The sequence below is a fragment of the Pseudopipra pipra genome, chromosome 16 (genome assembly GCF_036250125.1).
Source record: "Pseudopipra pipra isolate bDixPip1 chromosome 16, bDixPip1.hap1, whole genome shotgun sequence".
In the NCBI taxonomy this organism is placed as follows: domain Eukaryota; kingdom Metazoa; phylum Chordata; class Aves; order Passeriformes; family Pipridae; genus Pseudopipra; species Pseudopipra pipra.
The window spans coordinates 1,743,925-1,768,250 of record NC_087564.1 but is presented as its reverse complement, the minus strand read 5'-3'; the positions used below and the strand labels follow the sequence as shown (position 1 = coordinate 1,768,250).

At 52.4% G+C, this 24,326-nt stretch overlaps 1 protein-coding gene across 4 annotated transcripts; it reads left to right on the top strand.

The window, feature by feature from the left end:
* Window positions 1-30: 30 nt before the first annotated feature.
* On the top strand, window positions 31-24,251 carry CFAP70 (cilia and flagella associated protein 70). 4 transcript variants are annotated; one of them, XM_064672528.1, is made up of 28 exons: window positions 31-170; window positions 822-936; window positions 3,138-3,324; window positions 3,596-3,691; window positions 4,025-4,104; window positions 5,140-5,313; window positions 5,690-5,872; window positions 6,314-6,405; window positions 7,387-7,486; window positions 8,456-8,587; window positions 10,204-10,326; window positions 10,895-10,969; window positions 11,434-11,525; window positions 13,184-13,244; window positions 14,478-14,669; window positions 15,257-15,388; window positions 16,208-16,333; window positions 16,974-17,107; window positions 17,204-17,319; window positions 17,478-17,651; window positions 18,555-18,662; window positions 19,373-19,461; window positions 20,243-20,395; window positions 21,762-21,923; window positions 22,108-22,197; window positions 23,178-23,279; window positions 23,924-23,971; window positions 24,141-24,251. In XM_064672528.1, the coding sequence occupies exons 2-28, from the start codon at window positions 826-828 to the stop codon at window positions 24,219-24,221; spliced, it is 3,213 nt and encodes a 1,070-aa protein (XP_064528598.1). In that variant the 5' UTR covers window positions 31-170; window positions 822-825; the 3' UTR covers window positions 24,222-24,251. The 4 variants fall into 4 exon arrangements, with proteins under 4 accessions (XP_064528598.1, XP_064528600.1, XP_064528601.1 ...); XM_064672529.1 differs by having other exon boundaries at window positions 72-200; XM_064672530.1 differs by lacking the exon at window positions 22,108-22,197.
* The last annotated feature ends 75 nt before the right edge of the window (window positions 24,252-24,326 follow it).

Genomic DNA, 24,326 nt, shown 5'->3' with positions numbered 1-24,326 from the left:
GTGTGAAGAGCCGAGGTCTCGCGAGGTTTCGGGTCCTGCGGGAGCAGCCGCGTCGCTGTGGTTACGGGACGCGAGCCCTGCGCCGAGTCAGGGAGGCCGCGGGTTCGAGCCCCGCTCCGCCGGTGTGGGGCTGCAGGACCGCCCGGGCGGGAGGACCCCCAGGACCGTTGGTGAGGGGCTGCGGGCAGGTGCACCCTAAGGTGGGAGAGGCCCCAGACCCGTGGGTGAGGGTCTGCAGGAGTTCCCCAGGACCCTTGGTCAGGGGCTGCACCATGAGGGTGCGCTGAGGGGCTGCCCTGCCAGGCGCGGGCGGACATCAGTGCCCCTGCCCCGGCTGCGGGAGCGGGGGGTGTGAGGCAGCGGGGCCGTGGGGTCCTCGGGGTGCTCTGAGTCTCTGGAGGGATTCCCAAACCCGAGGAGCAGATGGAGCCAGGTCCCCTGGGCATGTGGGAGCCGTGAGGAGGTGGGGTGGCAGCCACAGGCCTTTGGCCCAGGAGGTCATGATTAATTTAAACACGGAGTAAAAGAGCGCCCAGGGCTGTACGTGGCGCTCGGAGCCGAGAGCAGTCTGGCACAGCGAGTCCTTCCTGAGAGCTGCAGCTGGGTGAAGTTTACAGAGCCAGATAATTTTCACATTACATTTCTCTCTGTCCTCTCCCTGCGCCTCGTGATTCGTCACTGCCAAAGCCCTCTGCTTTCAGCGGTGTTTTGACAGCCGAGCCCTGAATAGCGCTCACAGCCACCACTGCTGTGTCCTGCAGAGGTATCTGGGAGAGGAATGGAGCAGTTTCATGTTTCTTGCCTCATTCTTTCTCCTGCAGAGCCATGGAGGTGCCTGCAGGGCTGGCTGGTGGGAGCGTGTCCTCTGCTGCAGCTCTTCCCAGCACGTCACAGCCAGCAGCAGTACAGATCACTGTCCTGAAGGCGCAGGACCTGGTAAAGTTCTTTGAAAATGTCTCTACTAATTTAATAAACGAGGCCAGAGAGATTCTGTGTGCTGGGATCCTGTTTGAGGCCAGGTGGGGGGTGATAAGGCTACAGGAGGGAGTGGTGGGAGTATCAGAGATTCAGGAATACCATACTGTGGGTTCCTCTCCCTGCTGAGGGTTTGTTCACACAGAGCAAAAGCTTGTGAGTCACATAAATTAGGGAATGCATCTCCTCAGCAGCAGTCCAGAAATGCTGGGATGAAATGTAACTCTCTGCCTCCTCTAACTGTATGTAAATGGCAGCTTTTTTTTAAGCAAAACACAGTGAAAATGTGTATCAGTGAGGCAAATACCTCTGAAAAAATCTCAATTTGGTTATGAAGTCAGATTTTCATCCCAGCTACAGCTGTTTAAACCATATTGAAAGCAACAGGGTAGCTCTGGGCTTAAAAAGGCTGTGGCTCCAGTGCCAGACTATGAGCTGGTGCCAATCAAACCATCACTGCTGTGCTTTCCATGTGATGCACCCAGCTGTCCTTAAAGTCTCCTAGAGGAACTGGCATTTGGGAGGGAATGCAGAGGAGAAGCTCAAGCAGAAAAATGCAAATCCTTGCTTCTGCTCCAGCAGAAGAGAGCAAAAAACAACCCCAAAGCACCTGCTTGAGGCTGTTACATTGTAGTGTTGGAGCACCTCTCACACTGATAGACTCAGCAAACAGGTGAGAAGTATGAGGTGAGAGGAGGAAAAATAATGCTGGAAAGAATAAGCCTATGTATTGATTGCATTCAGAATGTTGCTTTGTGGTTCTGATTGCTCCATCCTGAGAAAGGGCTGTGGCAAAAGGAGGGGGGGTTACAAAAGGGCAATCACAACAACAACAATATGAAAAGAATTCCAGCTGTAAGAATGTGGAATCCACTTCCAGCTATAAGTGTGGAATCTGGTTAATTAGAGGTAGTGTAGAGAGAGATGAGAGAGGAGTCTTGGATAATTAATGGCACAGAGGAAGGTTAATTGGATTCTGTTTAGCCATTCATAGAATGCATGCTCAAGGAGACAGGGAGAGGGGCTGAAAATTAAAACCAAGTGAAAGAGATCTCTTTTTGTATAAGAGCCAACATGAAACTAATTACCCCAGTGACAGGGAGAGAGGGAGCTGAGGAAGAGGCTGTGGAGGTTGGGCATCCCTGTGGCTCAGCACTAAGGAAAAGTTGTTTGGGTACAATGGTCCTTGTATTCAGCCACTTCTCTGTGGATTGAGAACTAAACTGTGTTTCTCCTGCAGGGAGGCTCTTTGGTACTTGCTGCCCAGCACTCCCTCTCGCTGTAGAGGTGCCTGGTGCTGCCCAGGCATGCAGGTCCCCACTGCCACAGGTTGTGCCCTCACCATCCCTCCTGTTTAAGCCCCTCTGTTTAGACATTTTAAATTCAAACTAGAATTTGAATCTGCTCATCCCTGCTTAAAGCAAGTGGTATGAAGGTGGTGTAACAACAAATTGCAGAGATCCCCAAAGAGCTTGCTGGAGCTCCTCTTTGATTTCATAGAATCATGGAATCATTAAGGTTGGAAAAGGCCTCTAGGACCATAGAGTCCAACCATTGCAAAGCCACCACTAAACCAAGTGCCACATCCACATGTATTTTGAACACTTCCAGGGATGGTGACTCCTCCACTGCCCTGGGCAGTGTCTTCCAGTGCCTGACCACCCTTACAGTGATGAAATTTTCCCTAATATTTAATCTAAACCTCCCTTGGCACAACTGGAGGCCGTTTCCTCTCATCCATTTCCGGGCATTCTGCAGCGACATGATATCACAAGCATCCCGTGAGCTCATCCCTGTAGCTCAGGAGCTACTTCTTAGAGACAACAAACATCTCAAGCTTCTTGGAAGCACAAAAATATCAGTGGGGTATTTTGGGATTTGTTTTAGATGTGTCTTTCCTGGGGTGAAGCCTGGACCTCTCCATCTCCTATGCCAAGGCTCCTGATAATCTTTGGGGCATCACGGCATGGTGGAGCAGGAAATTTCCCTCTTAAAGGCAGGGAAGGGTGAGGTCCTAGCATGGCCAACATCTGCTGCTCTTGGTGGAACAGGCCCCCATCCGTGAGCCCTGTCCTGGGCACTGAACTGAGCTGCTGCCGGAGGAACTCGGCTCCCAGGCTGCTGCTGCAGAGGCAGGTGTTACTCTGCTCTTTTTTTGACAGAAAACTCTCAAAAGCGACGTGCTGGTCACATTGGTGCGTGTGGAGTACAACGGAGCAGTCCTGGGAGACTCCTCCAAGGTTGATGTCTTGCCAGACGGGACAGCAAACTACAATTTCACGACCAGCTTTGAGTGCAGCGCCGACGGGCCCAACTCCTTGGATGTCATTGCGCAGAAACCGCTGCTCGGTAAGTCCCTGGTGGGTACTGTGGCTGCAGGAGTCCCTTGTTCAGGGATAGCACTTGAGCAGCAGCAGTGGGAGGATCTCAGCACTTGTGTTCCATCTCTGCCAGCTGGAAGAATCCCCTTCCATGTCGGCCTGTGCTCCTTTGGCTTCACTGTGCGTGTTGGCTTTGGGAGATGACAAGGAGCATGTGCCAGAGCTGACACAGACCCTTCCCAGCCCCCGAACTGCTGGTCCGAGGAACTCTGCCAGCTCCTCTCCTTTTATCTCCCCAGTGACTGTGGTAGAAGTGGGGCAAAAAGAGAAGAAAAAACAGGAGAAGACTGCGCCTCTTGGCCAAGCTGTGTTGGACCTTCTACCTCTGCTGCAAGGTACAACATTGACTTCCACAGCCTCCATAACCACTTCTTGCTCCCTGGCACGTTTTTAGCTTTGCTTATGGAACCTTGACTATAACTTACCTCCTTCTGACAAAGTGACCTTCATTGCTCTGCAAAATCTGGCTGGGGAGGAGAGGGGGTGGCATCAGTAACTCAGCATTAGGTGTTAGACCATGATTTTGTCTAGTAGAAGGGGTCTCTGCCCATGGCAGGGGATTGGAATGAGATGATCTTTAAGGTCCCTTCCAACCCAAACCATTCCGTGACTATGATCCTCTGCTGAAAATCTCACTTTAGGCTGTTTGCACTCCTGTTTCTTCCCAGGAGAGTGTTCATTGAAGGTCTCAGCTCCTTTGTATGCAGTGCCTGCCTCCCCATCAGAGAGCCCACGCCTGGAGGTCACGGTATGTGGAATTCGGAACTGTTCCTTCCCTCCTTCAGCTCTCTGCTGCTTTTTAATGGGAGGGAGAGCATGACTCAGCCACCTGGCTCATCACAGATATGGTGCAGCCCTATATGTTACAGGCTTGGAGGCCTTTCCTGCTCCCATTGACGTCTGTCCCTAGTTGCCTGTGATAGGTGAAGTCATGCTGGGAAATGTTAATGTGTGCAGCTACTGATTTGCTCTGGAAAAAAAACAGAGATGGAAATCACAGTGGTGAAAAACTCAAAAAATACAACACCTGGGTCACCTCTCCAGCTTTATTAGTTTTCCTTGCTGTGGTTAAATTATCTGAGTCCATTATTGTATGAGCTCTGGCTGCCTTTTCTGAAGGGTCCTTATTCATTCAGCTGGTTGCAAAGTACCCAGTGACTAAAATGAAGGGAATGAAGTATGAGACTGGGAAAGTGTGTCCAATTTTGCTGCTGAGCCTGCCTGCAGTGAGCACCAGGAGTGAATTGGAAGGGTGGATATCACATTAGCATCTCTGTGTTTAAGACGTTCACAGTGAGCAAGGTGGGGGGACACTCATTAGGGAGGCCAGGTAATAAATGCTGACCAGCTGGTTTTTCATTGCACACCATCCATCCAGGGCTGGGACAAGTAATTAAAGGCTGCACACAGAGTGTGGAGATAGGACAGAGGCAAAGCACGGCCTTCTGAATCACCAGGGGAAAAGCATCATTTTCCATCCTTGATGTTCCTTCTCTGTGGCTCCTTTTATGAGACCCTGCCTCATTCTCCATGGCTCATTTTATGAGACCCTCAGGGCACATGCCCTACCTCAAACAGGCTGTGATTTAAACAAACAAATACCACAATTGAGCCAAATTGATCCTAAAATTCCTTTCCTGTCCTGGTCTGTTTTCTTTTACATCTGAGATGAGGCATAAGATAACATTATGCATTCTGGCCTTAGTTTTCTGCTTGCTTCTCCTTAAGACCAGGCAACTTATAATTGTCTAGTTACTGGCTCTACTTTATCCTTGTCTCACAGGCTGGCCTTGAAGTGACAGTGTGCACCAAAGAGCCCCTGCTCTCTGCCACAGAGTTCTCAAGTGGGAGCCTCCTGAGTGTCACGCTGGAGGCAGCTTATTCTGTTCCTGAAGCATTTACCACTGATTCCCAGCAAAACTACATGGCTTGTTTGCAAGTACCAGCAGCTGGTGAGGTGAGAATTGTCCAGGCATGGTGTCAGGGGATTTGGGTTGTTCTCCCCCACCACAGAACAAGTGTCCAGGCACGTGGGCTGTACAGTTCCTGTGCCTGTGCACCAGCAGCCTTTGTTGAGAGGCCTTAGGGTCTCTGTGGCATGACATGTTTCTTTAACAGAAAGCTCTGCTTGGAAAGACTGGGATTCAACCTGGCAGCGTTTTTTCCACAAGGCTCTTTATATTTATCCCATTCTTTGTATGTGTGTGGTGGAGTGTGTTTTCTGAGCCAGGCCCTGCACTGCTGCTTAGCTTTGTTATCCCAGCTCCGAGCAGCTGGCTCTTGCTCCTGCTTCTGTTGGAAATGCAAATCCTTCGTTTCTCATGTCTCTCTAGAAGGAACTCCCCTTGCTCTTCAGGAATGGCATTGTGAAGGCCAGTGGTGAAAAAGAACCATTACCCCGTCCCAAAAACTGGCCCCTTGGTAACATCCTGGCCCCTGGTGCCCTGAGCATACCCAACTCCTTCATTGTTGGAGGGCCCTATGAGGATGAGGATGGAGAGCTCACCAAAAGCGAGGTGAGGAAGGACTGGCAGGGTCACAGATGGAACTGAACCAGCAGGGACTGAGAAAGATTTGTTATGAGGAGGTGGTTGGTCAGTCCCCTGTGCAGTGTCCAGGCACGGAGATGGTTCCCCTGGGACAGCAGGCATGCAGATTCACTGCAGGGGAGATCTCAAGGGGCTGTGTGGCAGGTTTGGTCCCCAAAAACCACCCACACTGAGCTGCTGGGCTGGGAGTTGTGTTATGTGCTGTGAGCCAGGCTCTTAACACTGATGGTGTCTGCAGGAAGGGCTGCTGGCTTCTCTGCTGGGCTGGCCTGGCTGTGGGGACTTGGACACCTCTGTCTGACTCACATGCTCTCCCAGGGAACATTCCTGGGGACGATGCAGGCTGTGGATTGCTGGCTCTGACTGGACTGTGGAGCCCTGGCTCTGACTGCATGCTGTTTCTCACAGGATATGGAATTCAGGATCCAAGCAGAAAGCACAAAGAGAATCGTCTGGGACGTGGAAAGGCGCTGTTACCTGGATGCTGCTGCAGTAGCTGTGTAAGGGACCTGGGGAAACCACCCCAGAACATGCTCAGATGAGTGACCTGAGGCTGGGAGCAGCAACATGCAGGTGGTCTCAGACCTCCTGCAGGTCAAACTGTGGCTCTGCCTCACCTCCCGTGGCTCCTGTTGGCCTGAGCAAGGGAGCAGCTTTGAACTGCCTTGAACTGCTGTGCTGGGAGAAGGTGGAGAAGCTGGAGCTGCTGTCTCCAGGCCACAAATGCTCATTCCTGTTGCCAGCAACTGGGGCTGGGGACTCTTTGAAAGATGGGGCAGCAGTTATGGTGAGCAGGCATGGAGTAGGGTAGGGTGGCCCACACAGCTCTCCTCTGAGCTGCTAATTAAATTTTACTGAATTTTCAATACATTAAAAACTTTCACTCCATGTGGGCACTCCTCATTTGCTTTTTTATTGGATAAGCATTACCTTTAGCAGCTCCAATATGCTCAAGATCAGGCTAAGTGTTCCATTTCTCTTTGAATCCTTCTATTTTCTTGGCCTCAGCTGCATCATGGCTGTGAGTTTCGCAGCAAAATTACTCCTTGTGTAGAAATATTCCCTTCTATTTCATTTGATTTTTAAAATTCTTTTCCCTACATGTCTCTTGCTTTCAGAGTCACCATCCACATTGCATGGGAGCTCAGGGTCTGCTTGCTCTGTGCAGTTCAGGATTTACACCAAAGTTAACCACGCTCCTTCTTGCTTGTTTTATTTCTGAAGTAACCAGGGGAGAGAGAAAACCGAGTGTGTCACTCTCTCACTTGTTTTATAGCTGGTTGTGCCATAAGTGAAAACAGCAGTGGGTGGAGGGGAAAATGTCCCCAGCTGCCCCAAAGCACACATGTTCCTGTGGCCTGGGGGTGTTTGCTGTGGGCCTGGGTTGAAGCAAACTCAAGAGGGGCTGCTGGGGCAGAAGGGAGGGTGGTGAGGCTCTCCAGCTTGGTCTGTGCATGCCCTGATCCCTGCTTTGTGCCCAGGCTGCAGAAGCGCGTTGCGGAGTGTCGGTACTGGCCCGTGGAGCTCTGCAGGGTGTCCACGGCCCCAGCCAGCAAAGGCAAAGCTAGCAAAGTTGACAAGGTAACAGTGGGGAGGGGTATGCATTTTCCTTTTGATGCCTTTGTGATACCAAAACCAGCCTTGAACCGCCCAAAGCAAGTCAGAGAGCAGGAGGCTTTGTAAAAAATCCCATTTATAGAGCTGTTAAATAGACAAAGGGTCATGTTTTTTCTTTATAGCATACAGAGCTCTCCCTGGTGGTCTGTGGCAGCTGGGTGGAAAGAGGTCAGGGGAAGGGTGCTTTTTAGAATCACAGAATCCCAGAATGGTTTGGGTTGGAAGGAACCTCAAAGTCCATCTCATTCCAACACCCTGCCATGGGCAGGGACACCTTCCACTAGACCAGGCTGCTCAGAGGCTTGTCCAGCCTGGCCTTGAAGAGAATGAAGGTAATTCACTGAGCTTATCTTTGGCCAATGGTGCTTTGGAACATCTTGAAGAAGTTCATGCCTTCTTTCTTGGGCTGTAGGTAAGTTATGATTTTGGACCTAAACCAGGGTGATTTAACAGAGGAACAGCCCCTTAGCTAATGGTTCCATTCCTGGCAGCTGGTAGTGTGAGAGCTCCTAATCTGTTCCATGGTAAAGTCATATAAATTGATGTAAATTCCTTTCAGCACTCACCAGGGCCAAGATTTTGCAGTCACCTGGTTTCTGTCCAGCCCAAGATGCACAGGGCAGGGTTTCTAGCCACACAGCTGCTAACTTTGCAGCTGTATCTCAACAAGACCAGCCTGAAGAATAGCAGAGTGCAGGAGTTAGAGAGAAAAGCTGCCCCACAGGGTTTGGGATGAAATTAATATTCTACATGTGGAATGACTCCAGTGTATTCATCCAGGTTGTCTCGGCTGTGTGCCAGTGGCAGAGAGCCTCTGGCTCATCAGGTGCTTCAGTTTGCTGTGTGGCCTCTTCTTAATGGGATCAGTGACCCTGTTTCCCTGAGGAGGATAACAGTCTGTTCAGTATCTCAGTCCCTTCTCTGTGTTTCCAGGGAGATGAAACACAGATTTCCTTCCATGGTGTGGCATATGTCAACATGCTGCCTTTGCTGTGCCCTGGTGTGAAGGAGATCCGAGGAGCTTTCCGTGTCTTTGGCTACCAAGACAGTGAGGTGTTTGAGAAGGTGAGAGCAGCAAGGCAGCCAGAGCTCCAGCTCTGCAGCTGGGTTTGCACAGAGGTTGGGAGTGGACAGCGTGGGCAGGGGGGTGTTTGGGAACAGGCATCATGGCCAGGGGACTGTTTGGGAGTAGGCAGCATGGGCAGGGGGGTGTTTAGGAGCAGACAGAGTGGGCAGAAGGTGTTTGGGAGCAGACAGAGTGGGCAGGGGGGTGTTTGGGAGGAGATAGAGTGGGCAGGAGGTGTTTGGGTGCAAGGAACATGGGCAGTGGGGTACTTGAAACTGGATCTGAACCTTCACTGCTCTTCTGGTGATGGAGAAAAATAGTGATAAAAGCTCTTAGGTGCGGATTTCTCCAAGGCAGAGAATTTCTGGGGGTGTGTGAGCAGGTCTGGGGGCTTAGAGAGGCTTTGAATCTCACTCCACTCCCCCCTCTGCCATCAGCTGAGAGCTGTAAGAATGCTCCTCTCTCCCCAGTCTGGGCAAATGAACTGTATTGCTGGGAAGAGCAAACAGTGGCTTTAAAAGGATTGCGTTACCCCAGGCAACCACCAAAAAAGCTGTCACTGGGGCTCTTTCAGCTCTGGCTCACCGAGGTTTATTTTTCTTTGCATTTCTCCCTCTCTGTTACTAAGAGTGACAGTTACATCTCCATTTTCCCACCCTCCTGGAACAGACCTGAGCTTGTTTCAGGAGGGCAGATGAGTTTTCCCACCCACGTTCCCTGTGGTCCAGGCGCAGGAGCCGGGTGAATTCCAGCCCTTCTGCTGTCTCCCTGCTCCCACTGGCTGCTGTAGAGCAGGGCTGGGCACACAGCTGTCTGCTGGGCTCTGCTTCCCCATCATGAATGACAGCATCTTGGCTGTGTGGTGTTGCTTGTCCTGTGGCATCTGTCACAAAGTGAAGTCCTTCTCATTCCTTGGTGTTATGGATGCTTTTGGCTGCCTCGTGGTCTAGGCAGTCTCCATACAGCTGCTCCATCCCTTCCCCAGGATCCCCATAATTCTTGCAAGCCCAATTCCTATAACCATGATGGGGGAACAGCCTGTCTAGGCGGTCAAACGCTGTGTAAACACAGCCTGACAAACCTATTTCTTGCCATTCCCTGTTGTGTGTCAGGGAAGCTGCTCCACACTGGGTGAGCTGAGAGCTGAGAGTTACTGCCAGGCAGGTGAGGGCACCCAAAAGTTTGCAGAGCAGATGTGGTGAGGGCAGCCAGATTCCTCTAACAATCCACATCACCAGGCAAGTCCACAGCCATGAGTCAGGTCTAGGATCCAGCCAGGAGTTGTGTCAGGATCATAGAGCTGGGTTCCAACATGTCTATCACATAGCTCAGGCAAGGATCAAGGGCCAGTTCTCAGTGAAAACACAAATCTTGAGAGAAGATGGAAAGACCCTGCTGAGTCTCATCATCCAACCTGAAGCTTCACAGCTACATGGGATCAGGGCTGGCCTGGAGCATTGGCAGCTGAACTTCTAGGGGAGGAGAATAAGGTTGCAAAGCTTCTTAATGCATTTAAGACCCTGATGATGTGTTTTGTGATGTGAGAGGTTAAGGCAAAGAGGTGAGGAGAAGTCTACTTTGTCCCTTGATTCTCTCTGTTCGCTCTTTTTCTCAGACCAAAAGCCAGCACAGTATTTTCTGGGAACTCAAGTCACATCTCAGTCTGCTCAAGGAAGGGCTGGGGACCCCTCCCCTTCCCAGTAAGACTCAGAAGGAAGACAAAGATTCCAACCAAACGGTAAGGTCTTGGGAGGCACAGTGCACTGTGATTGCTCTGCTTCCACGTCAGGGGTAGTTGGGGCATGCAGGAATCAGGGGTGGATGCAGGAACCAGGGATGGAACTGTGTTGCCTCAGCCAACTAAGAGATACTGTCACAGACTCACAGAATTTCCTCCACTGGAAGGGACCCACAAGGATCATCGAGTCCAACCCCTGCACAGGACACCCCAACAATCCCACTCTGTCCAATCTCTCCTTGAGCTCTGGCAGCCTTGGGGCTGTGACCACTGCCCTGGGGAGCCTGGTCAGTGCCCAACCAGCCTCTGGGGGAAGAACCTTCTCCTTATATCCAGCCTAACCCTGCCCTGACACAGCTCCAGCCATTCCCTTGGGTCCTGTCACTGGTCACAGAGAGCAGAGGTCAGTGCTGCCTTTCCCTCATGAGGAATCTGCAGACCCTGAGGAGGTCTCTCCTAACCAGAAATCTTAGCACTGAACAAAGGTACCATCTGACACACTGAACTTCCAAAGATATGAGATCTATGGAGACTGAAACAAGAGACATCTTTTTCTGAATCATTACAGAGCCCATCCAAAATCCAGTTGTCAGATGGCACTGGAGGACCTGAAAGTACCAGAATTTGCAGCGTTGATGGACAGGTAATTATGTTTCTCCAAAGAGAAGGAGATGCTAGAGCATCACTGTGCTGGTGTCTCACACCTTCCACGCAATTAAATTCCTTAAGAGTGAGTTGGACAAGGGATATTTCATATAGATGCTGTCCCAGAGTTCTTCCAGTGATGTCCAGCTGGAGATCAGACAAGCATTGGGCCAGAAGGTCTCTGTAAATTATCAGGCATTTATTTAAAAGGGTTCCTTCATATTTTGGCTTCTTCCTCTGAATGCACATTCATTCTGCAGGCAGATTGATTGTCCGGGCTCTCTCCTTTTTCCTAACCTGTTTTCTTGAGCTGAGTTTTGCTGCTGTAACTCATCCTGAGGGCGAGCCATAAAACAAGCTGTATCTCTGCAGTCTGGGGATCTGCAGCTGTATGCTCAGTATTTCATCGGGCCGGGAAGGCTCCAGACAGCACGACAGTGAGAGCAATGTTTATCTTCACAGCAATACAGTGAGGCAGGAACGTTCCTGGTGCTGGAGATAAAGCTGGACAAGGCCCTGGTCCCCAAGCGGCTGCGGGAGGAGCTCACCCGCCGGTGCGTGAGGAGGGGCTGTGCTCTGGGGCTGGGCTCATTTCTGCAGGGTAGGAAGGGGGCTGTACAGAGAGCTCCCCCCTGGAATGCTCTGCAAGGACCAACCCAGGCCATGAGACAAAGCCCACGGGAATCAGGGGGAGGATTTGGCCAAACTGCTTCAGAAGTGGCATCTGGTGTGTTAGGAAAACACTTGTTCATCCCAGCTGGCATCTCCCTGCCGTTCCTCTCGAAACAAGAGACAGCAGAGCAGCACAACAGTGTCTGTGTTCCTGTCTGGGCTTTGTTTCCCACTAATCCCTGTGTGCTTGCCTTTTACCTGTGAGTCCTGGCCACCAGCAGTGGACTGTCCGGGGTAGTACTGCTGTAACTTCACCAGAACATTCTGTCATTTTTACCTTTTCAGAAGTTTTCTCACAATGTTTTACTCAATTTTTGGCTTTTATGTTAGTTTTCATGTTGTTCTGCTGCTCTTTCATCTCTGCTTCTTTGAGTCTTCCACTGTCTGTTTGATTTGAGGCAGTTCCTCCCTGCTGTGTTATGGGCTAGGAAAGGACCAGCACATCTCATTTATTGAGTAAAAAAACAGAAAATGCAGCAAATGAATAAAGCATAACAAGTGCAGATCTGTGTCTCTCTCAAACAGAAGTATCAGCCATTCTTTGAAGGGAGAGTATGTGTGTTGTCCTCTGTGCTGCCTACTGTCTTCCAGGAGGAACAGGTTGAGGAAGGTGAATCCCCCTTAGAACAGACCTTTTCTGGCCTTTTTTATACCATTTCTAGTGCAATGGATGTGAGTTCAGGGTAACTCCTCGTTCACCTGCTGTGTGCAGCTGAATGAGGCATGTGGCACCTTGGCTCATTGGGTTATAAGGACTGAGAGTGTTCTCATATCCAGCAAGCAGGAAATGTTGATAAAATCTCAATGAATTAAGGCTGTTTTGGCACCAAGGATTTTAATTCCACAATCTCACCTAGTCTGACCTCCCTGCTCAAGCAGTGTCCCTCAGAGCAGGTTACTCAGGGTCATGTCCAGATGCCTTTTCGATATCTCCAGGGAGGGAGACTCCACAGATGCTCCTGTGCCTGTGCTCAGTCACCCTCACCTTGATAAATCTTAGTAAAAATTACAGTAACCCTAATGAAAGGTGTAATGTAACTAATGTAACTCCAGTAGTGGCCCAGACAGGGTTGGTGGGGTGTCTGGGGGTGGGTGGTCTAAGGTTGGTGTCTGGTGTCCATCTGTGACCAGGGGATGAGGTGCCGTAGCTGCACTGTGTGATGTTGGGAACTGATGGATCAGGTGATTTGGGCTATACAGTGATCAAATTTTTCAGAGCTTTCTTCAGGGTAGTTCCTTCCTTACAGCTGCTCTGGCAGAGCAGGAGCTCTGAGTTACAGATCTGCTGCTCCAGCAGTGTTTTTGATTGCCAGTAATAAATGTTAACCCTGCTATGATGAGCTACAAGCATCAGTTGTAGGGATCTGGCCTTGACAGTTCACTGTTGGTCTGGCATCAGTTTTCCTCCCAGGTCCCTGTGAGGTGTCTCAGGGACACGATGGCAGGTTGGAGCCCTCACACTACACGCTGCCTGTGCCCACAACAGGCTGACTTCCCTGGCAGTGGATCTGGCTGATCTCTTCTGTGCTCTCATTAACAGGGTCAAGGAGATGATTCCTTCTCGCCCTGCACTGCCTGCCCAGACTGAAGGAGCCAAGAAGGTACGTGCAAGTGTGTGACCTTGCCACCACTCTGCCACCCATCCTGCCCTCATTCCTTTCCCACAGGGGAGTCTTCATTCTCAACCCTGCAGCAACATGTAGATGAGGTTTGAAGAAGATGATGGTGGAAAGCCACGAAGATGGTGGAGGGTCTAGAGGGGAATAGAGCCATGTAAGGAGTGGATGAGGTCACTTGCTGTGTTCAGCTGGAGATATGGAGACTGAGGTCAGACCTCATCGGAGTCTGCAGCTTCCTCATGAGGGGCAGTGGGAGGGGCAGCTCCAATCTCTGCTCCCTGTGACCAGGGACAGCACCCCAGGGAACATCTGGAGCTGTGCCAGGGCAGGGTCAAGTTGGATCTCAGGAAAAGGTTCTTCCCCCAGAGGGTGGTTGGGCATTCAACAGGCTCCCCAGGGCAGTGGGCACAGCCCCAAGGCTGCCAGAGCTCCAGGAGTGTTTGGACAACGCTCTCAGGGACAGGGTGGGATTGTTGGGGTGTCTGTGCAGGATCAGGGGTTGGACTTCGTGATCCTTGTGGGTCCCTTCCCACTTGGGATATTCTGTGATTCTACAATTCCATGAAATACCCAGAAAAGGAAACTTCTGGCTGTGTTATCTCCATGCTAGTGTGCCTTGGAAAATCATTCCTGGGGTACATCACCCATGTTCACAGCCCATACAAAGGGAAGAGATGGAGCAAAGGAGGGAAGGCAGCAGTGAGGGGATGTTTGGAAGGAAATGGGATGCTGGGGAAAGAGGCTACCAGAGCCTAATGTTTGCCCTGGGCAGTGCCAACAGTTTCTTGTCTCTGATTAGCCCATGTGCTTCATCAGACTCAGACAAACATGAATCAGCCCTGACCACTCTCAGGTCACCCAGAATTCCTGAGGACCAAGATTATGGAGATTACAGGCTCTGCTGAAGAAGGCTGGCTCCTGGCCTTAAAGGCTCCCAGTAAATGAGATGTATTTTACTCACAGACAGTTATATTGCTATAGAAGAGACAGCAATGACTGAAATACTGGGTTCTTATTAAAAAATCTTGCAGGAAGGAGCTCTTTTGTGTTTACCTGTAGATGTTTTCTCAGCCCTCAGGCGTGGACAGGAAAGGATGTGTGACAGACTAATTGAGTCAGGTGGAGTTAATGGGAGGCATGGGCTGTGCCAAATCAAATACATATCAAGGCTGATTGCATAAGTGACTTGTGAAATTTAATTAATTAATTTCCTAGGTGGTGGAAGATTATCACAAACGTGTCACGAGCGTTGCCAATGCCATCCTGAGTGAATACCACAAGCTCTTTGGGAAGCAGCTGCCTGACCAGGGAGCAATAGACCACCAAACCCTGGAGGAACAGAAGCGTCAGCTCAACTATGAGCTCAACACCTCTGGGAAATATTTTGCTTTTAAGGAACAGCTAAAGGTAAAGGCTCATTTGTGCTGTTCTGTCCCAGCAGTTTTTCAGTGAGGAACTGCTGCTCCATGGTGGTAACTCAGGATGATGTGGTGTTCCAGAATCCCCTCCTGCCACTCAGAGCTGTTACAACAGGCACTGGGGGGACAGGATTCACCTCTAATGGAGGAGGTACCAAGCTGCTTTGGTCCCACACCTGGAGAACACTCCCTATGAATGGGAGCCCCATGCTCATAACCTGAGGAAGGCAAAGCTGATATCTCACACACCCCACAGTCTGCCCTGGCAGGAAAAGGGAGTTCCCCTCTCTCAGCTGCTCAGCCCTGGCTATGCTCTGACCAGAGACCCCCCCTCTGTGCCAAGGGGATGAGGCTTCCACATGCTGTCCCTAAAGGGGCACCAGGGTGTCAGGGAGGTGAGGAAGGAATTCCCTCTGCTTGCTTTTTTTCACTTTTAACAGTGCTGGGCTGGATTTATTCCTCAGAACTAAGTTGGAGCTTCAGGCAAAATCAGTGTGTTCTGGCTCCTTCTGATAACGGAGCTGGTGGGGGGCACAGGGAGGACCTTCCTTGTCCAACAGTCCCATGTCTCCATAGTATCCTGTGGTGAAGATTGTGAGGGAGAAATACCTGAAGACCACAGCATTTGAGACCCAGGAGGAGCTCCAGGCTTTCCTCAGTGAGCTCTACGTGTACCTCGTGGAACAGATGCACGTTGCCCTGAACCAGGTAAGGAGAAACCTGGGGCACTTGGGCCACGACTTCACTGTGAATCCAGGGCAGGTGAAGGACTGTTGCCTTCAAGACAGAAGTAGGCTCATGTTTCCATTTCTGCAGTTATCACACATGGGCCCCAAGCTACACTCAAGGCAGGGTCTAGTGCATCTGTATCCTGCTGCTACAAAATCCTGATGGTGGCATATGTGTGAGATACCACTTGTAAAGCTGCTGTAGCTGGTGGCTGGGTTTGTGCCTCTTGCCACTCACCTGGGCAGAGCACAGACCTCCAGCATGAGCTGGGGTCACCAGTGAGTGGCACCACAGAAGCTTGACATCACTGTAAATAATCATAGAAACATGGCATAGTTTGGGTTGGAAAGGACTTTAAAGCTTGTTTTACCCCTGCCATTGTCAGGGACACCTTCCACTAGACTGGGTTGTTCCAAACCCTGTCCAACCTGGCCTTGAACACTTCCATAGATGGGGCAGCCACAGCTTCTCTGGGCAACCTGTGCCAGGGCCTGACCATCCTCATGGGGAAGAATTTCTTCCCAATATCCCATCTAACCCTGCTCTTTGGCAGTGGGAAGCCATTCTCCCTTGTTGTGCCTGTCCATGCCCTTGTAAAAATGGATATTGCCCTGTTCCTGTGGGGCAGAGGTACCTCAGAGTGACAGGAATGTGTCCCACCACAAAGAGCAGCTGGGACAGCTTGCCTTTCCCTGGTGTCCAGCCCCAGCCATACTGGTCTGTACTGGGTGCAGTGCTGACTGGGATCACATGAACCATTCTTCCCCTCCCCAGTAACACTGTCTCACTCCCTACCAGCTCCTCTCTGAGGAAGGTGCTTCTCCCGCCCCTCCATCCCGCACCACCCAGGAGCAGCTCGGGCTCTTTGCTCGCGAAGCTGAAGCCAACAAGGACTACAAACTGGCCTCTCTGTACCACCAGCAGGTAAAGGAGCCTCTGTCCTTCCATGCCCATGTCCCCTGTGTCTGTGCTGGCAGCAGTGTGGGGCCACTGGTGACAGCTCAGCCAGCCTGGACTGTGGTGTAGGGAGGAAGGAGCTGAACGTGACCGGGATACTCAGACTGGAAGGGGAAGGATTTTCCAGGGAAATGCTGCTCTCTGCAGGATGTGTGACTATCCCTGGCCAGGTCGCTAAGGACTCATATATATGAGTATTGTCCATTCTTGAAGCTTGACAGAGCTCAAGAAGCGTTGGGACAATTTTCTCGGGCACAGGGTGTGACTCTTGGGGATGGTTCCTGTGCAGGGCCAGGAGTTGGACTCGATGATCCTCATGGGTCCCTTCCAACTTGGCATATTCTGTGATTCTGTGACTCCAGCCTCAAGGCCAGGGGAAATGGGATGAGCTGGTCCAAGAGGGTTGCTGGGTCAGTACTGGGGACACTGAGCCCTTGGAGGGGGTCAGCTGGAGCTGGAGGGTATGTGTTAGGCGGAGGAAGCTTAGAGGAAGTGGGCTTCCAGCACAATCCCAATTAAGGGACACCCTCACATGTGATAGGCAAGGGCTTGATTCCTGCCAAACTGGGCTGGGGTGGTCAAGAAAGTCCTGATCTCTGTTGTCTAGAGGATAACTCAGGACCAGCACAACATCCAGGCCTGGCTGGACTATGGAGCCTTCTGCCTCCTGCACGAGGACACCACCAAAGCCCAGGAATGCTTCCAGCAGGCTCTTTCTGTGGATCTCCAGCACGTCCAAAGGTGCTGAGCGCTCCCAGTGGGTTGGTGGGAAGGTGGGGGGTGTCCCCCACACCACTACCTGGGGCCTGCAAGGCTGACTGGCCCCTCTTGCCCCAGTTTGCTGCTCTGTGGGATCGGGGCTGTCATGCTGCAGCACTATGAGGATGCAGAGGTTTTCTTTGAGGATGCCTGCTGCTTGGAGCCATCCAGCATCGTAGCCTGGACCCTCTCAGGTACAAAGCCAAGCCTACCTGGTCCTCCAGGTGTTCCTGTAGAGCCAAGCATTTGTCCTGCTCCCAATCCTCTTCTCCTTGCTCCAATCTGAGAGCTAAGGCAAAGATTTTGCTAAGGGTCAGGTGTCTGCTTGTGCTGCTCTGTCTGTCTCCCACAGGTTTGTTTTATGAGCTGCAGAACAATAATGTTCAGGCAGAAAGGAACTTCCGTGAGGCCAAGAAGCTCCTGCAAGTACAGCCCAGTGAGGAGAGAAGAATCCCCGAGGCTGCTGAGGGAGGAGAAGGGAAAAAGGACATTTCTCCCAGCACAGACCCAGAGGAATTCTTGCCAGGTAATGCTGGGCAAACCCAGGAGGTGCCCTGGCACCAGCAAGGAGGGGCTTGGAGCTGTGTGGGACATGGTAAATGGTGGAAGGAGGGGAATTTCTAAGAGGAGAAATACAAAGGGCGAAGGAAGAAGATGTGGACTGTGAGCTGGAGTAGAATTCCATGAAAGCTGTTGCTGTGAGTTCCCAACACAGCTCGGAAAGCTCTGCCTCACCAATTCAAAGAGCAAATCAGCAGCTTCCTCTGGAGCCCTGCTGAGTCCAGCCTGAGCTGAGACTGTCCTGAGTCCCAAATGTTTGGCCAGGCTGCAGGAAATGCTGGCTGGCTTTTTTTTTAATGTTGTCACTACTCCATGCACAGTGCCTCAGGCTAGCAGGCTCATGTCATGTGTGGTTTTTGGTCCCTTCTGATTATGAGGGAAGGGATATTCATAGAATCATGGAATCACTAAGGTTGGAAAAGGCCTCCAAGATCATTAAGTCCACCTGTTAACGCAGCACCACCATGTTCACCACTAAACCATGTTCCCAAGTGCCACATCCATATGGCTTTTGAACACTTCCAGGGATGGTGACTCCACCGCTGCCCTGGGCAGGCCAGGGCCTGACCATTCTTTTAGTGAAGAAATTTTCCCTAATATCCAACATAAACCTCCCCTGGCACAATTGGAGGCCATTTCCTCTCCTCCTGCCTCATTTATACCTGTTTCTGGCTTCACATGGTAACCTTGTACTCAAAACCCCAGCCCCAGGGATTGCCTCCTGCGAAGAAATTTCTTCCCACCTTTGAAAATCTGATAGATCTTTTATATTTTCTCTCTTCCCCATTTCTTGTGGAATCATGCTCCCAACTGGGAAGGTTTATGGCAAACCCTTTCCAAATAATGGTTGTTGGGGGTTTCATTCCAGAGGGGGTTCCAGATGGCTCAGCTGACAAACTTTCAGAGGTGGTGGAGCCTGCCCTGGCCTGTGTGACATCCAAGGAAGAGGCTATGGCACCAGAGACAGCCCTGGAAGGTCAGGGAATGGGGACCTGGTGTGCAAGGGAGAGCCCAGTGCTGGGAGATGGCCTTGTGGGATCAGTGGGGAGTAATGTGGGAGCAGGGAGCTGTGCATGTCACAACACCAAGGCCTGTTCTCTCTCCCTAGCCAGGGAATCTCTAGGCAAAGCAGGTTCATCCCAATTTTCAGAGCAGCACATCTCAGGATGGACAGCCTGAATGCAGCTCTCTCTCTCATGTCACGTACCCAATGGCCTTCCTCTGCTGTTGGAATGTCTCTCTTCTGGGATGCCTGCTCTTAAACTGTCCCTATGGATCTCCTCTGGTCCTGTGGTGTGTGATCTGCCTCCTCCACAGCTCCACTCCCCAGTGGATGGTGGACATGGCAGTGCCAGGTGCCTCAGGGCCCCTGGTTGGTTTGGGGAGGCAAGACCCTCACTGAAGTTGTTTTTGACAAGCATCGTTCATAAATTCCCACCTTTTCCTCTGAATTTGGACTGGAAAATCAGTGGATCAAGAACATTACTTCTTTTTAGATCTCATACAAAACTTAAGCCCTTCAGAAAGAAATGCTGAGTTAATTTCTGCTTCAGCCTCCCCTGCCACCTCCTGGGTTTTACACCATGTTACTGGGATTCCTCTGTCCCCACCAGGATCTCAGCCCCTGCTCTGCCTCCAGAAATAAATCCCCCACTTAGGGACTGACAGAGACACGTCTTCTTGCAGCACCATCCCTTGATTCAGGACCTCACCAACCTCCCTGCACAGTCTTCATGAAGGCAGTGGAATTCCTGATGAAAGTCAATGCTATCCAGGTCAGCTCAACAGGGAGTGGAGGAGTGGGAAGGGAGGTTGGTTTATTCCCAAAAAGCTGGTGGCATCTTCAGTCAGCCTTGTTTCCTGGGCTCAGGGAATGAGCTGTGGCCACTCCAGATGCTGAGCACAAGAGGGAGCAACGCCACCACTGCCCAGAGATGCAAAACTGTGGCTAGGGAGAGCATTCAGCCCAAAATGCTGGTTGTGGACACAGCCATCTCGGGCAGGTGAGGCCCTCAGGGGGCCTCAGCCCAGCACTGCCTGCTGCAGAGGGAGCAGCCAGCTCAGAAATGGTGCAGTGTGCTCCTCTCTGTACATTCAGAGGCAGGAGCCATTATTGTGATGTTTCCAAGACGCCAGAACCCCTATGATTCAGACCCTTGTGTGTGTCAGAGTAATTTTTGTTCACCTATGGAATGTCCCTGTCCCACACAGTTATCTCTGGGGTCTCTCTGATTGTCATGTTATGCTGCCTGCCTAAATTCTACATGGCAGAATGAGTTGGTTAAAGCAAAACAGAAGTAATCATGGAATGGTTTGGGTTGGAAGGGACATTCAGGTTCATCTCATTCCAATCCCCTGCTATGGGCAGGGACACCTTCCATTAGACCAGGGACACCTTTCATTAGACCAACATTCAAAAGAGGGGAAAAAAAATCTCCCATGTGTTTTGTATTCATGGAAGTCAAACAGGTTGTCTGTCAGCCCCCTGCCCTGTCCTTCTGGTGTGCCTGTGGTTTCCCTGCTCCCCTAACCACCACCTGTGCCCTTCCTCCCCAGTTTGTTCACAAGGCACTGGCCCACGAGCTGCTGAGCCCCCAGGGAGGCCCCAGCTGTGGGTATTACCTGGCACTGGCCCGGACATACCTGCTGCAGGAAGATCTCCCCAGCTGTGAGCAGTGTCTGCAGGAGGCCGTTCGGATTGACTGCACGGTAATGTGTCCCTGGGGGGCTGCAGCAGGACCCCACCCAAACACTGCAGCCACCTGTGCTGGTGTGTGTGTGAACCCAGAGCTTCGTTTCCACTTTACAATTCAATGTTAGTCCACAACAGTTTCAGCAGGGAGAGCAGTCACACCAGGCTGTGGCTGCAGCCCTGCCCTGCCTGTTATCCTATTCATTCCTGGCCTCCTGTCACCTCCTGCACAGACAGGCAGCATCTCTGAGCCTGTCTCTGCCTTTCCCTCTGCAGTGTCTGCCTTTCTTTTCCCTTTGGGTGGGTATATCCTGATCTCACTTCTCTTGGTGCATGAGGCAGGCTCTGTTTTGTGAGAAACAAGGTTGCTATTCAGTGGAGAGGGAAGGTGGCTCTGGGGAGGCAGGTTCAACAGAAGGAGGGAGGAAGGTGACACCTCGGAATGCTCTGTGGCTGCTGACTGTACCTGGGAGCCTTGTGCAGGCCAGGACACTGGGCAGGGAGCTGGAGGGGGGATCCCATGGTTGGTGTCCTGTAGGCAGCCCGCTGACTTCAACTCTGTGTGTAAAACCTGCCCTGCTATCATAGAATCATGGAATTGTTTAGGTTGGAAAAGCCCTCTAAGATCGTTGAGACCAACCGTTCCCCCAGCACTGCCACGTTCACCACTACCCCATGTCTCCAAGTGGCACATCCACATGGCTTTTAAATCCCTCCAGGGATGGGGACTCCATCTCTGCCCTGGGCAGCTGTGCCAGGGCTGGGCAGCCCTTTCGGTGAAGAAATTTCCCCAGTATCCAGTGTGGTGCAATTTGAGGCCATTTCTTCTTGTCCTGTCCCTTGTTCCCTGGGAGCAGAGCCCGACCCCCTCCCGGCTCCCCCCTCCTGTCAGGGGGTTGCAGAGCCAGAAGGTCCCCCCTGAGCCTCCTTTTCTCCAGGCTGAGCCCCCACAGCTCCCTCAGCCTCTCCTGCTGCTCCAGCCCCTTCCCAGCTCCGTTCCCTTCTCTGGACATGCTCCAACCCCTCAATATCTGTCTTATTGTGAGGGGCCCAGAACTGCCCCCAGGGGTGGAGGTGCCTCGGCAGTGCCAGCACAGGGGGAATTCACTGCTCTGCTCCTGCTGGTACAGCCCAGGGGCCATTGGCCTTCTTGCCCACCTGGGCACCCCTGGGCTCATGTTCAGCTGCTGCCAACTGGCACCTCTAGGTTCTTTCCTTCTCTCCCCTGGAGAGCCTGGAGTGCTGCAGGGGGTTGTTGTGATAATATAATTAAACACTGCTCAGCTCCTCCTTTCTGCTGCTTACAGGTGTCCCAGCCCTCCTCCCAGGTGTTTCTCTTTCCTGTCTCCCATCCCTGTCTCACTCCTGGTTTTGTGTGCACAGAACCCAAATGTCTGGGCTCAGAAAGGACACCTGTGGTACCTGAAGGGGGACTGTGGCCAGGCGAAGGAGTGCTATGAGCGAGTGGTCAGTTTTGTGGAGGATGCTGTGGACATGCACTTTGTCTACCTGCGCCTGGGCTCCATCTACCTGGAAGAGAAAGAGGTGAGGAGCCAGCAGGAGTGGTGGAGGGGAAGTTACCACAAAGCAAGTTGCTCCCCCAGCAGCTGTGGGGAGAGTGTGTGTCTGAGTCCCACTGGAAATGGGGTGTTTGGCAAATCCCTGAGGGGGGGGGCTGCCTGTGGAGGGATGTGGTGATGCAGAAGCATGGCTCTCTCTCCCCTGGCAGTATGGCCGGGCCAAGCAGATCTACCTGCTCGCCTGTGACAACTCTGCGTCCTGTCTCACGTGGCTGGGGGTGGGGATCGCCTGCTACAGGGTAAGTGCCACTGCCTTCATGTCATCTGTGCTTTAATCACTGCCATGGCATGGGACACAGGGCTGGCTTTTGCACGATCCCCTGGATTTAAGTAAAGCTTGGCTGCTTGTGACCTGTGGCTCCACAGGCCATCATGTCCTGTGCACTGTCACAGTCCTACTGTGGCACCCGGGCTGCTCAGATGGGCTGTGTCACTGCTCAGCACCTGCTCTGGGAGCAGCCAGCCTTCCCCCTCATCCCAGCTCCAGCCAGAACCTCCTTCCCCAGGGTGGCATGGCAAGCAGTCTGGGCTTCTGCTCCCAGTGCCTGCCTGCACATGACCTGCATGTCACCACCAAGGAACTGAGTGGGATGTCAGTAGGGAGGAATCTCAGTGCTTTCTCAAGGGAATCCAGCACATCTGAGAGGCTGCCAAGGACACCCAGCCACCAGCAGTGTGGTATCTCCCCAAGGAACACCTCACCAGGTTCCTTCAAGGGAGTTTGGCCAAGGGAAGCAACCAGGGAAGGAACATGAACTTCTGTTTCCCCCTTGGCCAAATGTGCAATTCCTGAGGGGCTGTGGAATCGGGCCAGGGAAGTGCAGCCCACCGGGCACCAGCTACCCCTGCCTGCCTGGACCTGCTGCACAGCAGGAATAGGGAGCAGGAGCACAGCCATGTTTCCTCATGGAGCTGGATCACTCAGTTCCTGGAGGTGAAGGTGTTTATGCTGCTTTCCTTTAGCTGGAGGCTGATTTGAAAATAGTGTGTGATCCCAGGGGGGCCAGCAGTGGGAAGTTTGTTCTCCAGACTGGAGAGCTGGATGCTGGCACTGAGGATGACTGCTTGTCTCTGTCCTAAATCCTTTCCCTGCGTCCCTATCAGGGGAACCCTGCTAGGAGCTTTTGATGCACTGATTTCTTCTGCTGTTAGAGCAATGGCTGTTCACTTCTGAAGCCCCTTCTGCCTTTTGTCCATGCCTCTCCTTGTCTCCCTCAAGCTGGGAGAGCTGGTGGAAGCAGAAGATGCTCTCTCTGAAGCCAATGCCCTAGATAACACCAACGCTGAAGTGTGGGGATATCTTGCCCTCATCTGTCTGCGAGTGAGTGCCCAGCCCCGGCCAGCCCGATGGGCAGGGGGGTTTTCAGGGGTTTATTGGGGGGTTTATTGGCATCTGCTCACAAACCCAAAGATTATGGTGGTAAAAAGTCTGGGGGCAGTGCTTGGGGAAAGCAAAGTGTTCAGATGGCAAAGGCAGAGCCCTTCCTTGCTTCTTGTCATGCCCTGGGGCATGTCCTCCCTGCTGAGCTTCTTACAAATGTCCCTTCTTTGAGATCTTGTACCTTTCCTGGGGAAGGGGCACTGCCGAGGCACCTCCAGTCCCGGGGGCAGTTCTGGGCCCCTCACGACTGGAGGGTGAAGCCTGGGGAGGTCGGGCTCTGCTCCCGGGGAACAAGGGACAGGACCAGAGGAAATGGTCTCAAACTGTGTGGAGGTTTAGATTGGATATTGGGGAAATTTCTTCCCTGAAAGGGTGGTCAGGCCCTGGCACAGGCTGCCCAGGGCTGTGGTGGGGTCACCATCTCTGCAGGGATTTAAAAGCCGTGTGGATGTGGCACTTGGGGACATGGGTTAGCGGTGGCCTTGGCAGTGCTGGGGGAATGGTTGGATTTGATGGTCTTAAAGATCTTTTCCTGCCTAAACGATCCTACGCTTTCCTCCCTGGCGGCTCTGTCGCTGTCGCAGGGCGGGCGGGAGCTGGAGGCAGAGCAGTGCTACAAATACACCGTCAAGGTTCGTGTCTGTACCCCGCAGGGGCTCCCTCCACAGCTGGAGGCCCGGCTGCAGCACGGGAAGCTCCGTCTGCCGTCGGTGTCCCGGCCGGGCTGAGGCACCGCACAGCCGTGTGTGTGCTGGGGGTCCCGGCGGAGCCCGGCCCTGACCGCCCTCCCCTTCCCCGCAGCTGGGCCTGCGGAACGACGCGCTGCTGCGGGAGATCCGCGCCGCCCAGCGCCGCTTCGGCTTCGGCGACCCGGCGTTCTGAGCCGGCGGGCACATAAAGGCCCCGCGCACCGAGCGCTCCTCCCGCCTCTGTCGCGATCGTGTCGCGACCCCGGGGAGGGGGCGGGGCGGGGGGGGGGGGGCGGGT